Source organism: Blennius ocellaris (assembly GCF_963422515.1).
Source record: "Blennius ocellaris genome assembly, chromosome: 11".
Lineage (NCBI taxonomy): Eukaryota > Metazoa > Chordata > Actinopteri > Blenniiformes > Blenniidae > Blennius > Blennius ocellaris.
Window position 1 is genome coordinate 10,939,375 of NC_137660.1, and position 16,722 is coordinate 10,956,096.

At 42.3% G+C, this 16,722-nt stretch overlaps 1 protein-coding gene across 1 annotated transcript in view; it reads right to left on the minus strand.

Annotated features, from left to right (window-relative positions):
* The window catches only part of LOC308136512 (A disintegrin and metalloproteinase with thrombospondin motifs 20), a 75,015-nt gene extending 64,180 nt beyond the window's left edge, over positions 1-10,835 (minus strand). Inside the window, exons 1-3 of the mRNA XM_080504852.1 lie at positions 10,722-10,835; positions 10,186-10,547; positions 5,703-5,871 (exon numbers count right to left, since the gene is read on the minus strand). Coding sequence (XP_080360978.1) covers positions 5,703-5,871; positions 10,186-10,547; positions 10,722-10,812 — 622 coding nt within the window. The 5' untranslated portion in view covers positions 10,813-10,835. The remainder of the gene's footprint in view (positions 1-5,702; positions 5,872-10,185; positions 10,548-10,721) is intronic.
* Between the last annotated feature and the right edge of the window lie 5,887 nt (positions 10,836-16,722).

The window sequence follows — 16,722 nt, forward strand, 5'->3', positions numbered from 1 at the left end:
ACGTTGTTATTTTCAGTTCAGAGACATGCTAAAGACAGCATGGTGGTCAGCTGAAGAATGTGTTTGGAGTCGCAGGTCTCCTCACAAGAGGGAAAACACCACTTGTGGGCCTGGAGTCCTAATGATGGGCACGGACTTGCTGTGTTTTCTTCAAGCCATGATCAAGCTAAGATACTTCTGACATTCAGTTTTAAAGAAATGCATCCAAACACATCGTGGATTAAACAGCTGGCAGATGTCTGCAGCTACAGCTAGAATGACATCCGTAAGTGCATACTTTCACCATAGTCCTTCAAGGTCTTTTAATTTTGTGTAAATATAAGGGAAAATATTTAAAGATCAAGACCTGGGTCTGCATCAAACAATTCTCCTCATCAGTTCATGACAGCTCAAGAATACCAGCTGTCAAAAGGCTGAATGTTTTTAAGTTTTACACAAATTTGGCAAGATCTCACAACTTACTGAAGAGCGATAGTTTATGTCACAGAGACCCATGTTTACAAGAAAAATCAAGAAGCGAGCAGACTTTTTTCAGATTTGTGTAACTAGTTCAAGTGCCAAATCAATGAAAGTCATGTCTAAAAAGCGCAATAGAGTACACTGGTTTGATCAACAGGTTCAAAATACCTCTGTACTTTCTTGAACTTCGTTTCCCCTCAGACTGTCTTGACATAAACAAAGCAGGTCCACAGTTTTGAATGAGTCCTGGCTGCTCAGATGATACACAGCCAGACTTACAGGCAATGACCCCATTGTTTAACTGGCAAGTTCTTGGATTCTCCCCTTTCGTCCAGTCCATCTCACTGGGAAACTGTCGCTCACCTGTCACCCCCCACCTCCGACTCTCCTCCAAGCCACCGTGCAGTCAGTCACTGTCACTCAGATTATTCTAACCACTCCAAATCAGCCACCATTTGTTAAGCATGCCCAGACAGTAGACAGTGGCAGAAAATAGCCCCAGCTGGAATCTGTCACAGGAACTCCTGAGACAACACAACACATCGGGTTCAATAGGGTTGAGGCCTCAGGGCAGGCGGACACATGGCAGCTATTAAAGTTATAGACTGCATATAGCTGCCCAGCCTCCTTTGGCCCTGTTCAGAGTATCTGTTATCTTAAAATCAGATGACAATGAGAGCAATGGACCATATTATTAGCGGGGTTGCACTATCTGTCATGTGGTGTTATGAAATTTGAGGCAGGGAAGAGACAGAGCATGATGCATGAAGGGAAAACATGTGCATTTCAGAAAACTCTGACACATGTTGATACAAAGTCAGTGTCGTCAGAGTAATTACAACACATTTTTCAACTTTGACTGACAATTTTAAAATCTGTGCCATCTTCTTTGACAAGTATGTACATATACAAGAGAGAAATCAGTAGTAGGAATTAATTTTCTTTTTCGAGCATGTCCATTGTTGAAGAGGGTGAGGAGGCTACTTTATAGTAGCAGGTGTAAGAGAAGAAAGACAGGCAGTTGGAGCTTGGGAAAAGGCGGGGGCTGCAGCCAAGCTCTGTAGTAAGACCGACAGGCGCATGCAGCGCAGCCCAGAACAGCTCAAAGATATGAAGAAAAAAGTTCCTTTCTCCACTCCTTTGCACTGTTCGCTCAGCCATTCCCAGCGCTCGGTGGGACACTTCGTCCACTGACAGTCCAGAGACATGACATGCACTTTGACACAACCACATCCACACAAGCGCACAAAAAAAAAACACAAAACAAATGTTTTTGCCTAGCAACAAAAGGTACTTCCTGAATTCCTGGATTGGGGGAGGTTCGGTTAGGCCAGGGGGCACAAGGCCACAGAGCAAGTCTAAGCCTTTTGGAGCCATGTGACATTCAGAAACTTCACACCATCTAAAACCAGTTCCTAAAGGTGAGAGAGGTTGTCTGAATGATCAGCGCTCACCCATCACACCCTGACTGACCACTTTTCCTCGCCCCTGTCAAAAGCCAGAGGAAAACAAAGAGCTCAATGCTTGCATGGTTCAAAGTGACTTGCAGCAAACAAGCTGGCAAGCCCAGAAACCACGCACCTCTTGGAGGGAAAAACTCAAGGTCACATCCAACTGTCCAGTGGGTGACTCCGAACAAAGAGGAAAGTGAGGTCACAATCAACAAGTGCTTCCATTCACATACATGAAAGAGCAAAGGGAGAGCGGGCACCGATTCAAGTCGGCTAGTTCAAACCACAGGCGGGGGAGGGCATTTTTCCATGTAAATGAACCCATTGACCAAAAACCTGATGCTAGCATTTGCACTACCATGTATACACAGTGGGCACCAAGGGGGGATCCTATACAATGACTGTGTGGAGGGTCAGGGGGCACAGATGCCATGTGTGCCAAGTCCTGCTGCATCAAAGCCAGTCACTTTGCTGTCCCAGCTGCCCTCAGTTGGCCAACAAGAAATCAGGTGAAACGCTTTGCAGCCCACACTACACCATGGACTTGTTTGGGTTTCATTTTGCTGTCAAGCTGTCTGTATTTTCGATTCACTGTTTCTAATTCAGACAAAATACGGCACCCCGCAGCTTCAGACTCGCAGCCAGTGACTGTGAGAAAATAGACAGTCCCTCTTGCCTCTGTCACTCGTTTGGCCTCTCATGGATTTTGGAAAGCAAAGAGAGAAGAGAAGAATCTGCCCCTATCTGCAGCCACCCTCATCTCTGTGGTTATCTCTGCTGAAGGACGACGGAGGGATTCACATGCAAGCTCCGAGACAGATACCCTGCAGAATGTGTCATTAAAGGTCGGCACTGTGTTGTGATTCGAGCCTGGCGAGCTTCTTACCCTGATGCTTTTAAAACGTATAACCTGGCACGAGAAGGCCCTCTGTGGCTTAAAAACATTAATCACCCACTCAACAGCTATCTACAGTACAGGTATTCCAAACAGCAGGGAAGCCACCCAGGTTGCCTCGCAGCAATGACAACCAATGAGCCCCTCGGTAAGTTTAAAATAATAGATTTGCTTCTCTAATTTTCATTTACACGACTTTGAAACTGTGATAGATTTTTGAAAGTCCCATCCACTCGAAAGCACAAACAATGATGCTTCAGGGCTTTCTCAACAGAGCGTGAAAACACAGAGTGAAGAGGCAGCTGCAGACAGGTATATAACCATGTCGTCAGTGCTGGAATAACAGAATATCATTTTCCATCACGGTAACACTTTAAAAGCCCTTATAAGTCCACTTCTAGCTCTAACATCTCACAGGCAGTGACAGCATATGCATGAAACAGTCAAGTATTTGTACGTGTGAGAGATGACAGGCTAAGGGTTCAAAACAAAACTTAGTCTTTGTCAAATGTACCTGCGTGGAAACATAGCCTTCCTCTCCTTCAACACGTTTTCGAAGAGACTGTACAAACTTTGGAAAGTTGCAGCGCAACCAAGATACAAAAGACCCCGTTGTTTTTTTCTGACACACTAAAGCAGCACTCGGAGGCGTCCTATCTAAGGGAAACGTTTATCTTCCCTGAGGTCTTCTGATACACTTTATGTTTCCTGGAGGTGCGTTTGATAGAAAAGTGCTTGTTTCATCCTTGTCGCATTGAGAAATATGTCGCGTTTTTCAGGGCACAACTAAAATAAAGGCGAATGGAGAGGAGTCTTCACCTGAGGGAAAAAAAAAAGGGTCTTGTAAAATAATTTCTTTACAGATGGAAGAGAGTGCCTGAAGGCAGCCACTCTGCCTTCCCATGTGTTTGGACCTACAAAGGTTTTACACCTCCATCTAAACCTCTTCAAAGTCTTGAACCTGCCAAAAAACTCTCAGCACTCCAGCTCCCAATTTTGATTTAAGGCAAGAGTCCTCTTTTCAGAAACATAAAGCAGGGAAAAGGAACAAACGGAGGAAAGAGAGCGTTATAAGATGATAAACCCTCAAAAGAGGCAGAAATCTGCATCTTGCGCACATCACATGTTCTTTATTTGGTCGTATTTGAGCGGGGGGAAAAAGTGGAGCTCCATTTATTAACATGTTATGAATCAGGACTGCATGAATGACTCTCAAAAGAATGTATTTTCATATAAACTATCATAAAATGCACATCCAACAAGAAATGCTTTCAGATAAACTGTGATAAGAATTTCAGATTCTTTCATTAATTTCATTGGTCATTTGTGCCGTGTATTATTTGATTGTTGAATAAGATAATGATAATGACAGAAAGTGCCAAACTTTACAATTTTTCATCCCTATTCTTGTTTTTACATCTATTGGATGTTGGCCATATCTAGATGTGTTTGGAAAAGATAGAGAAACAAAGATGATAAAGAGCCTGTAGTTAGAGACATGCTGTTCAAAGATACAGTTCAAGGAAGTGAAGACAATCAAAGAGATACAGAGGTGAGTCCAGAGGCGGGAGGAAAATGTCCAAACCCAAAGCCAGAAACAGCACACGTGAGTGTTTTGCGAGGAGAATGGCACGCGCCAAGTCAGTGTTTACATCTATCCTGCTAGTCGCAGCGTGCACGGCACCTCTTCCCATAAAAAGACAGGACAGTTTTCCTAGTCTCGGCCTTCAAAGAATACACTTATCACTGCATCTGCAAAGGGACCTATCTGATGAAATTGAGGAGCTACAGCCTGGGACGCCTCACAACTCTGACCCGGGCCCACTGCTTCTTTTCAGCTTGCTGTTCTTTGTTTACTATCTGGCCTTTGATGAAGCCCCACAGGTGTCTTGTCCATTTGCACATCTTTGACATCTCATTCCTGCCTTACATTGACTATAGTTTGTACAAAGATTTGAATTGACATCATGACATAGGAGATGTATATGCATCTCATTTGAGGTGAAGTGGATATCGACAATGATTGCTTAACACATGAATGACAAATGAATAAAATACAATGGATGTTTCAAACACTCATCAAAAGTCTGAGGTCAGTCACAAATCTTTCACCAGCATAGTTCCTAAGAAAGTGTGTACTTAAAGTGGGGGCTGAGAGACCCTCCAGATTTCTCAGTCTCTGTTTACCACACACAGACTGAGAGATTGAAAGGGTGAAGCATATTAAGGCGGTGTTGGCCTCCCCATCAGGTCAGCCCAAGTTTTTTAAACTGCCACCACGCACAATGGCCACCATCAAGCAACAATGGCTGGGTTCAGACAACAAGCAAATCAAGCAGTCTGCACATAAAAGATTTATTGCATCGCACAACAAAGGCCGCCCTCAGAGCTCCGTATGAGGACGACTTTTGGGTCTCCCATCGAGGTGAAATCCACTCGGTCACCCTGCTTTCTCTGGAGGGCCTCTCCTCCACCCTAAGGCCTTAGCCATAAAAATTCAAATGAAACAAGGGGGGGACTTTCAAGTAGCCTCCTAAACAGAAAACCTCTCCTGTTCTTTTAATCACAAGTGCAAACTAAGAAGAAGAAAAAAAAACATTCCTTGCCTCTGAGCTCCAGCCACAGAGCTTCAGTTTCAGGAGGAGTGAAAACACCACTGCAGGAGAGCGTTTGGCCTAATTAAGTTGAGAGGTTTTTCAGGAACGCCCCTTAATCAACGCTAAAATGTTCTGGGTATCCTGTGAGCCAACGATCGTGACTGATTATAATTTACATTCTAGGGCTGTGTTTATTGCAGTAATTCAGAAAGTGAATGCAAGTGATGAGGAGGTAGGTGTTTTGCGGGTGAAAGTCAGACAGACAGTGCTTAAAGGCAGTGTATTTAGGTAGTCTGTTACCTGAGGCAGCACAGGGCCCTGCGTTGTTGTCGGGTTTCGTGATGTTCCTCTTCCTCTCATGTCGGTAGACCAGATGGGGTTTGTTGTGTTCTTCATCATATTCCTCCCCCTCAGAGGTTAAAAGAGGTTCCAAGAAGTATTCTCCATGTTGTGTTGTAAACGTTCCAATCTAGAGGGGGAAAAAAAAAAAAAAAAAGACGTCAGTGATGCATCTGGTATGGTATGAAGCGTGCGCTTGCATGTATGCATGTTGCGTACGTCTTGTGTAAGTTTGGTCTCCAGATGAAGGCGCAGTCTCATTTACAAAAGTTGTGAATTAACCGTAGTCGTTATGTTGTTGCCTTGGGCACCACTGTACATATTACTTCCATGCTTTTAAACAAGCTGTGTTTTCTGACAGCTGCACACGGAGAGACCATGCTGACACAGAGAGGTCAGCAAATCTGTGTAACAGTCAGTGTTCAAGTTGGCTTTTTATAGTAGATTTCACACCTTCATTGCATGTATCGACGCACAAGTGTTACAGTGGTGATGGAAACCATTTTACACAGCTGTGGACACACTGTTAAAGTCAAGCTGTAACTGTAAAAATGCATTTCTCCCTCACGTCCTGACACTGGCAAGAGTGACATCATCATACATGGACCGAGTTGCTGACAGAGGAATGCTAATATTGATTTGGCAGGTCCGTTCTTTGCAAAGCTCTTTAGCTCACTCAGCCATGAGGCACAATTGTGTTTGCATGGTAATTTCATGCACACACTTAAACAGGATATTGGACACAGGAATGTTATCTTTGAGGCAGCGTTACTCCATAACTGTCCACGCGAGTGATGAGCACTTGACAATGAAAAACATAGAAATCGGATGTGGAAAACAGAGAAAGCTGGAAAGGAAAAGTACACATACTTTTGTAGGTGTACTTTTCCTTTCCACCTTTCAAAGGGTTGAGGATTAGCACTTGAACGGATACACTGTACTTCCTCAGAAGTGCCATAAGCATCAGGTGCTACACATATTCAGTGACACAGTGTAATTACCAGGTTTTAAAAACAATACATATGATGGCAACACCTCTGAAAAATTACCAATTTTTTCCATGACTTCTAAAACTGTGCTGCAGCAATGTGATTCCCTCAGTTCTGCACAGCAAGAAGGGATGTATTGGCTTCATACCAGTCAATGTTCTGACTCTTCTCATAGCCAGGTACTATGAAGTGAGCCAGTCTGTGCTGATGCCTTCGTTCAAACCAACCGGGGTTTTTCTAAAACTGGAGACAAATGCAGTATTTTCAAAACTACATTTACCAGCCTGAGTCTTTCCGTCAGCATAACTGTGACAAATACTATCTTGCTGAAGATGATCGTGAAATGGAAGTATGTACCTAATTATCTTTACAGTCTAGTATAATATAAAAATGCATTAAGCAATTGTTGCACCACTCCTTTGTTTGTGCACTGAAGACTCCCTATGTCACAGAAGCATCTGTGGACTCACAATTTGATGTAACAAAGTAAATAATTTCTCTGAAAGAAATTGTGACTGAATTTTTCAAAACTTAATATGTATAAAAGTAGCATTTTTTTGTCATCTAATATAAATTACATAAGATCACCAATAGTGAGTATCAGCTAAAAGTCGAGTAATTCATGTCGGTCATGTTGACTTCATGTTGTCCTAAAGCTGTAGGCTAAACGCACATAACTATTAGACCCTGCATCCACACTTTGTGTCGAGATTGTTGGTATGTAATGGTGGAATTATGGAACAAATGATCTGGGTCTCAATTCAAATTATTCCAAATTATTATTACTGGGTTGTTTCATAAAAATAAAAAATAAAAAACCTATGCATGCACACTGATTTGGACCAAAGACATTTCATGAAATTACTGGCCATAATTCTCACAGATTCTCATAGTAGACGTGTTGAGTCAAAATGTGGCTCTTGGGTTGTGAGGATGCCATTTATCCAGCCCTCACAATAATCAAAGTCGCCCCTCTCTGCTGTACATTGATGTTTTATTTATTCTTGGCCAATGATATAACACTCTTTTTTCAACTGCTGCTGAAACATAATTGGGGATTTATACAATGTAATGGATGTTTTCCTGAGTCCATTAAACCACTATTATTCTCAACATCTCCGATTAGGCAATTTCAATTGCTTGTTTTTGAAGTTTTTATGTGGCGTTAACTGAAGGCCGAACAGATAAATGCTCTGTTTAGTCAATTGGGTGGGGGGTGTTGGGGCTTTGGGGGTTCCCAGCATTAGTTCAGCTCAAACCTGGCAGAAGTTTGGGCAGACACAATAGCTGCTGTTCAGTAGTGGGTGCTGAATTGGAGCTTACAACTGAGAGACTTGTATTTGAAGCGGGGTCGTACTCATGACATGGTGTGCGATGACCAATGGCACACATTTCCCACAAAGACACAACGCTGAGTCATCCAGAAGTCACTCGCTCATTTGCAGTTCCCCTTTGAAGGTAAGAGGACATAAATGCTCCACGAGCCCGATCCGCACATAGACTCACATCTCTTGACATTGGAATGAAGGTGGATCCTTCCCTCTTGCCTCACCACACACGTCTGTTATGTTGAGTGAACTGAGAGAGCAAGTGCCTTCAGGAACAACCATTTCCCACGGTGCGAGCCGTCCCTAAGTTCCTGACAACCCTCATTGGCAGTTGTCTCCTCTTCAGATCACTGCTCCTCTTTTTTCTGTCCGTCACAGCTCACTTTGAAAAGGCCAAAAGCCCCTCAGCCCCTCCCCCTCAATTGCCCCCTGGGGATAGCTTTGAGTAACTCTGGACGAAAGGGGAACCTGCTTTTTTTTTTCAGAATGACCCCTTTGTTTTAGGGTTTAATTATTCCTTAATGACCTCATCCCAACAAAATGTGCCCAGCCATTTAGCCCCAGAGATCAGATACGGACACATTTATGACCCGATAGCTCCCGGTGATGTACCCATTGTCCTGTCATTCTTAGTGACTGATGATGCGGTTAAGCAACAAAGATTGTTGAAAAAAGGATGCAAACATGTTTGAATAAGTGAGTCATACATCATTATGCTCCAGAGGGGTAATTAAGAACTCATTACCCTGATAGCTCAAACACACCTTGTGTGTTACATAGCTGTATAAACAAGGAAAATAATATTTGATTACTTCCACCCCCCCCCCCCCCCCCCCCCCCCCCCCCAAGCAAACACTACATTTGATAGAATCCTAGGTGATAACACATAGTGGTGCTGATGTCTCAGCAGGAGTGCAATCACAGCACACATCTTAAAACTAGTAGTTAAAAAAAGCCTCACGATGCAGCTGATCCAAATTCTCTCACATGCTATCCTGGCACTGCACACACTGCACTTATCTAAAATAAGTTACTGATAGTGGCAGTGATGGAGGGAGAGAGAGAGAGAGAGAGAGAGAGAGAGAGAGAGACACTGAAGCTATGGTCACTCTGTCTGTGTTTCTGTGTCCAGCTCAACACTCCCCTCCACCACCAGCACATATGTAGAGTCCAGGCCAAAATCTGCCTGGCGCGACTGAGGTTAACCCTCTGCCCCTGGACCAGTAACCTTATGTGACCCATGAAGTCATCCCCTTGGACAGCTCTCACATTCTCTCACAAGGGAGTCAGCAAACTAAACGATTCGAGCGTCAGGGTCTCTATACGGTGTATTGGGTTTATGAACTCATTGACTTTATTCAAGAATTTTCTGATATATGTGAGGAGACAAGAAATACAAAACGGGAGCATTAAACAGGGCACTAATTGAATATTTGAGGCTGCTTGTTGGCGAAGTTAAAAATAATCAATCATCTCTTTTGTTGCTATGGAAATGATAGAAATAAGTTATAAAAATCCAGAAAAAAGCATCTTCAAATTGGTGGTACTACTGACATTTAAACTAGTTTTCTACTAAAGCGGGGATGTAAAAAAAAATACAGCCAAAGGGGCAGAGGGTTGACTTCAGCTGGTGGGATGACATTGCAAAGTGGACAAATTGAAATACATTGATTTTAGAACAAAAAGTAACCTCATTTGTCCAACATTGTTTTTGGAGAGTGTGGAACAGACAAGATACAAGGTATATGTATTCATATCTATTTGCAAGGAAACATGTGGAGAAGGTGGAAGAAATTCAGGCCACAGCACAAAAATAAGATTGACAATCCTGTTCAGCATCCTGCAACCTTTAGAAATCGGTGCAGAAAATTGATGGCATGACAACAAATGATCTAATAGCTCTTGCTTTTGCAACCGCATCCACCTCAGCGTTTTATCCCGATGCCTGGAGTCTGGGCTGCACCAAGCAGCATCACTCCACCATCATCGAGGTGTCATTATTCTGGCAGGAGTTTTTGGGACACTGCTGCACACACACTTCACTTCAGGGCGTGCATGGAAGGCGGAAAGTGATTCTCCCTGTGAAGTCACTAAGTTCGGAGACAGTGATTAAAGCGAACTACTCACCAGGCCGGTGCACAGGCTGAAGACTGCGGGGTACGCGCCGGTGGCGTTGACGTGTCCGCGGAAGAAGCAGTGGCGCATGTCGGCCGGGTCATGGAAGTGGGAGTCCGTGTCGTTGCTCTGTCCCGCTCCCAAGTGTGTCACCGCGTAAGAGGGGGCGATGAAGCCGGAGTCCGCCGTGAGGTTGAGGTGGAAGCGTTGCCCGAACGCGTCGATCCTGTAGTGAACCCGCAAGCCCGACAGGTCGTCATCCAAACTCCTCCGTCTCCTCCGGTAGTGCAACTTGTGTGGGAAGGATTCTCCGAAGTCGTTGACGCGGAGCGGCGTGACGATCTCGTACGATGACAGCTGCTTGATGAAGCTTTCTGCAGAGACGTCGGGGAGGGGGGGGGGTGGAAAGTGGAGGCTCAGAAACACACACCGGGAAATCACATGAATGCAGGCTGCAAAGACTGACAGGATTAAAGTCACCGGGCATCATGCACATAGAAGAAGAAGGATAAGAAGAAGAAAGGGGAAAAAAAGTACTTTTACGCTACCTTGTTTTGGATGCAGGCGGTATTGGAGGGTCTCCCGGACAAGCGCTGACAGATGACACATTAGTCCAACCAGCCAGATTGCAAACTGCATGATTTCCTCCGAAGGAACCCGGGCTGTCGTCTCTCCAAGGCTGTACCCTCCGTCTCACCCGAGCGGCTGCCCCCTCTCTCCCTCTGCCTCCCCCCCACCCCACCCCGGCTTGTCAGCAACAGGTCGTGGGATCCGCGGAGGTTCTCTGCAGCGCAAGTCTTGCAAAGTGCATTGGCTTCATCGCATTGCTCCACATGCATCCACGACCCGCTATAAAGACCAACTATTTATGACACGTTCATGCGCCCCCCCGCCCACCCTCCCCGACGCAAGGGGAGAAAGAGAGAGAGAGACAGAGAGAGAGGAAGAAGAAAAAAAACTGCTGCCTAATGTAAACTGCTGGCTATACTGAAAGGAGGGATCAGTGCCAAGTCCGCTTTCCCTTAGCCATCCCAAGAACATCCCGTGCACCCTAAGCGCTGAGCTGCGGCGAAGCCACGCCCCTCCCGGCCCCGGAGCCAATGGAGAGGCCGCAGCGACCACCACACATGGGACAGCCTGCAGCGGCTTCTCCCAAGACAAGCAAAAAAAAAAAAAAAAATCTCTTCCATGTCAGGATTTTTTTTGTCCTCAGCAGAAAGTTTGCTGATGCTGTCAGTCACATACACTCTCTGGATGACACGCATTCAGCTGTCATGATAACTAAAAAAAAAAAAAAAAGGAAAAAGTTCTCTCTGGCAAGTAATAATACAGATGATCATATCTATTATTAAGTAGACTTGCTTGTATATGAGGTTGCAATATTCTAATTTGGTTTACAGAACATACTGATAACACTGCTCATACATATTCTTAATGTCGTGAAACTGTATTTAATGTTGCACTTCCAAGAAAGTAAGAAGTACAAATAAAATGTTTTTTTTTTTACATTTTTAGAACTGTATTTCACATATTTTCAATGTTTTAGCTATTTTGGCTGTTATAACCTTTTTGTTTTACTTGTTTGTTTAGTTGCTTTTCTATTCATGTTGGCTGTTTCCGTTGTTTTAGCCATTTTAAAGCGAATTCACGCTCTATTTATATTACAACACATTATTGTGGTGACATTTTAGTTCAGTTGGAACGTCTTTGGGCTTCTATGAACATTTGGCAAGCCATCCACCAGAGGATGCTGCTCTAAATCAACATACTGGCACATACCAAGAAAAAGAGCGTTCATATCTTTAAAAAAAAAGGAAGTTCATAGCTGTAAGTATAGCTGGTAGAACTTTTGCAGGCAGGCAGTCTGTGAGGCCGTTTAATACCCCAAAGTGTCATGAGGTCAGTCCACAAACACTTCCATCAACTTTTAACTTTGTTAAAGCCCTGCTGGTCCATATTCATACCACAAGAAATAAATGATCACAGACGGAAATAATGAACAGACTTAATTATCAGTATACATATCTATCGTTAAGTGCAAAATCAACCTCTATATGTTTTAGCCATTTTGGCACTTTTTGCCATTTTTGTAATTTTAGCTTTTATCGGTTTAGCAATTTTAGAGTTTTAGTTGGTCAATTTTTCATATCTTTCCAATTCAACTATGAGCCATGAAGCTCTTCCATTGTGACATCTTTTGTTATCATTGTTGTTCGCTACTTTCTCCTCACATTTCAAACATAGAGATAAACCAGCATCGTTTTGCGGTTTCGGTAGTCAAAGCAAATGACTCTGTTCGTTTTGATTTAAACTCTAATCTCCTCCATAGCTTTTCATATAAGGTCACCTTACAGAGAGGTCGGGGGGTTGAAAACTGAAAACGTATCACTGTAATCAATTGTTTTGAATAACACATCAGACACCTCAAGCTGCTGGAGGGCCACACATTGCTCCGGGTTGTCAGTTGCAAACCCCTGCAAGCTTAACACTTAATATGTCTATAGCAAATTGCAACTTGAACGGATGACAAATATTCACATGGTTCACATTTTTCGATGTTTCTCCACTGGGAGGTTCATCCACCAGAGTGCACTGAGAAGTAGTTTTATCAAGTAATCCACTTAAATGATGTGTCAAAGTTGTTCCATTAGAAGTCACACTGCATTACATGTACATAGCCAAATGTTCATAAATGTACCTCACAGTGGCTATGTCGTCCTTTTTTTTGTTGCTACTTCCAGACATAATCTACAAGTGATTCAGATATCTGCCCGTTTTGTTCAAAGTTGGAGGCCGTGAGTTGCTGATAGTTGGTGAAATCATTTAAAACTGAAGGTGGTTGCTTTTTTATAAGATAATGATTTTTTTTCTTGTCCTTATGTCCCTTGCTTTACATGCAGATAAAGTTACTTGTATGTGTGTTTAACAGAACCCTTGACTCACTCCCCTGAGTAATACAATGATAAGCATATGTTTAATTATTCAAAAGTTAAATCTCTGATTTTTAAAATAAATATGTCACGATCTTATTATGTTATTGTGTCATATTTCACACAAAGATAAAGATTATATAATGGCTAATTTTTGTAAACACATTTGGGCATTAAACAGTAATGTTTCAATATTCTTTGGAAAGAAATTTAGAAAAGAAAGGTTTAAATAGTAATGAAAATACAAGTCCCTATAAATATTTCTTAATAAGCCAATTATTTTGTAATTTGTTACTTCTACTGTTTTATCGCTCAGTGTCATCATCATATATTCAGCCTCATCTGGCCAATGTTAGACTGCATTCTTACTTTATACACGATTGAGCTGTTTAACATTATTAGCATTGCTTTATACTGACAGAGAAGATGAAATATCAGTCTCTCATTTGCCACTACCCATAAATGTACACATAAAAACTTTCCATTCACTTTTTTTAATCCTTCCAAAATGTGTCCAGTTATAGACATATTGTATCAACTATGTAACTACAGTTACAAGAAATCAGAAAGATCAAATGATGTCGTGAGCGTCACTGAGGAAGGATTTAGAGGAGGGCGGATGTACTGAACTCTCAACATGCCGCTGCACAGTGACTGAGCTCATAGCAGCCTCTTACACACATCTCCGGGGTTTCCATAAAAATGTCAGCGTTCCCTCCACCAGTAAGGACTTGTAATACTATAATATGAGTATAATTTCAACGTGCGTATGTTTTACTCCTGCAGAATCACCGGTGTGTGTGATTGCAGGCTTGGTTTTTAACACTGTTTTTATTGTAAAATGCACATTCAACTGGGTTCAGTGCACCTTCTACATCATGTTAGTCTTTTAAAATGCCATCAGTTTAATAGCTGATACTGATACATTTCGAATATGCCTTATATATTTAATGTTCTCCTTTGGTCAGCAGCAGCAGTTGAAGATAACTTGTGGGAAAATATCGAGCAATGGGTGGACAAAATAATTCGGACACAGGCCATTATGAGCCATTCTTCACTGTCATCCATTGGTGGAAGTCGACTTCCTTGGCTTGTGATGTGGCCAGCTTCTCGTTAATCATTCGGGCACGTAAAGTCCTACAAAACGTTGATGGACATGTGAAAGGAATCTTGTTTTTCATGTCCTTTGAAGACTAATGTCACAGCATTGTGAATAATTAGACTCAGTGGGCTCACCGGAAACACTTTTGGATCCCGTAAGCTCTTTCTTTGACACAAAACATTTCGTCTCCAAGTCATGGCTATTACTTTTTTAAAGTCTCTCTCTCTCTCTCCCACTTTTCTCTCAGCTCGCCTCCTCCTCTGTGTCTCAGCTTTTTCTTTTATTTTGGCTAAAAATCAAAGAGTTGCCACATTTATACCAACTTTGGCACTTATGGATCAACTTTCGGACGTTTCGGCTGATATGCACCTGCAGGTCACCGCGACAAAAAAAGAAACAAATAGAACATCACCCAATTTCATCAGTGGCTTTCTTATAATATTTTGTGATTCATTTTGTAGCAAATCACATCAATTCTCATTCAAAAAGTTTCCTCGTCATTGGAAAATCGGTTTATATATACATATAATGTGATGATATCTGTCATGTTAACATTTTTGACGCTAAATTTAAAGGAAGAAGTGGTACAAACTCTTTTGAATGGAACAAAAAAAGTTACACATTACTTTTCTTTCCTTCTGACAGAATTCAAGAGTGGGTGCACTGCAATGCTCCTGTGATGAAGTTATTGTTATTTTGGGCGAAGTGTTTCCACTGTAACTGCTCTGATGCCTCCCTGATGTGTTATTCATTCAGCTTCTCAGCCTCCTGTGAGGCTATTCATTCTCCGAAGCCACTCTCACCGTGCTCCCGCTATCTTCAGCCAAGCGAATACTCAAGAAGTTGAATTTTTAGGAAACACAATCCTCGTGTAAAAGAACTATATTCACACATGTGGGCATATTATACTGACAGAACACACAGTTTACTAATTGCTGATACTGTAAAACCGTAAAAAAAAAACAACAACAAAAGAAACTAAAGACGAATTAATCAAAATTCAGAAATGTTAGGATTCATATTATCATTTTTAGGATTGGAAAATGCTTCAGTAGACTTTATAATGAGAAGCTCCAGATGTGGAGCATTTTCACACTAAAACAACCATGACAGGACGGTTCCTGGTGGACTTTATACTGTTCAGGCAGGTGCTAATGCCTCCAGCCATCACTTCATCCTCCATCCACTCACTTGCTTTCATCATCTGCGCTACATTTTAAAGTCATCCATATGGTCGCTCCTATTAGCATATTTTGAGCTTGTATAGCTGCTCATGAGCTCATTAGGTCTGCACAGATGTCCCAAGGATGAAACAGCCCCTATTCATACAGGATGAATACAGGTGGGTCTACTCATTCATTTCTTATGACTGAACCTGTAAATAAATGCTCAGATCTGGAATGTAGTTTACGGGGATTATGGGGTTCTGTGTCTGAGGTTCTGGGAGGACATGCTAAACGCTGAAGGACGCAGAGCCGATTGCCTCCAGATACGAAACTGACGATCTGGTGATTTTGACATGAAAGTACCATAGAACTGACTCAGAGGACAGTCTGGCTAGAAAATATTTAACCTCTTAATAATTTCTGGAACAGCATGACAGCAGGAAGATATTCATTATCAAAGGTTTAAACTTTATTAGGATGATAAGCTCTTATTTATTCTCTTTCAGCCAGTGGAATGGCGTCTTTTCTGTTCCTTTTTACGTGTATGAACCAGCATGTACCATTTTATGTTTTCAGAAATGAAGTTAATGCATGTGTAATAAAGGCCAATTATAATTCTGAAGTAAGCTATAGCAACAAGTGAACCAGAGATGATGGTGTCAAAGCTCTTCATACCTCAGATGATGCTTTTTTTATGTGCATGAATCTCATTAACCTCCAACAACAAAACATTTTATCCACCTTCTGTATCACTTTCCTGCATTGCAGGGTTGTGAGAAGTTAATTCAAGCTCATTTTTCAAATTTGGGGGGGGAAACGGCTTTCCCCAGAGACAGCCCATGCATGCATAGAGCAAACATGCAAACTCAACATAGAAAGGCCCTCAAGCCCAGACTTGAATCAGGGATATTTTCCCTGTGATGTGAGAGTGCTAACCACTTCACCGCGATCCAATCTCAATAAATACATTTATCCCCTTGAATCTAAAAAACTTTAATTTGAATTTGATCTAATTGAACTTTAATTAACTTGAATAACTGCACAGATACTGTAAATAACAGGAAATATACAATGTGGCTTGATCAAAATGCTGTTCCCCAAATTTGAGCAAAAGTGAGGGTTGAGAGCTCAAACAGCTCCACTCAGCCTCACACAGTTCACTGGTTCTGAACTCCCCCCGTCAAAACTTACATCTCTACATCCTGATATTTGCCAGATCCTCATTTTCATCAGCCACACTTTTGCAGTTTCACAACTTTGTCTTATTTAACATGTATTTGCAAGTGTAAGAGGTCCCAAGCTCAGGGATCATAACATGACCACAATTCCTCGTAGTCGGTGAATCGAAAAC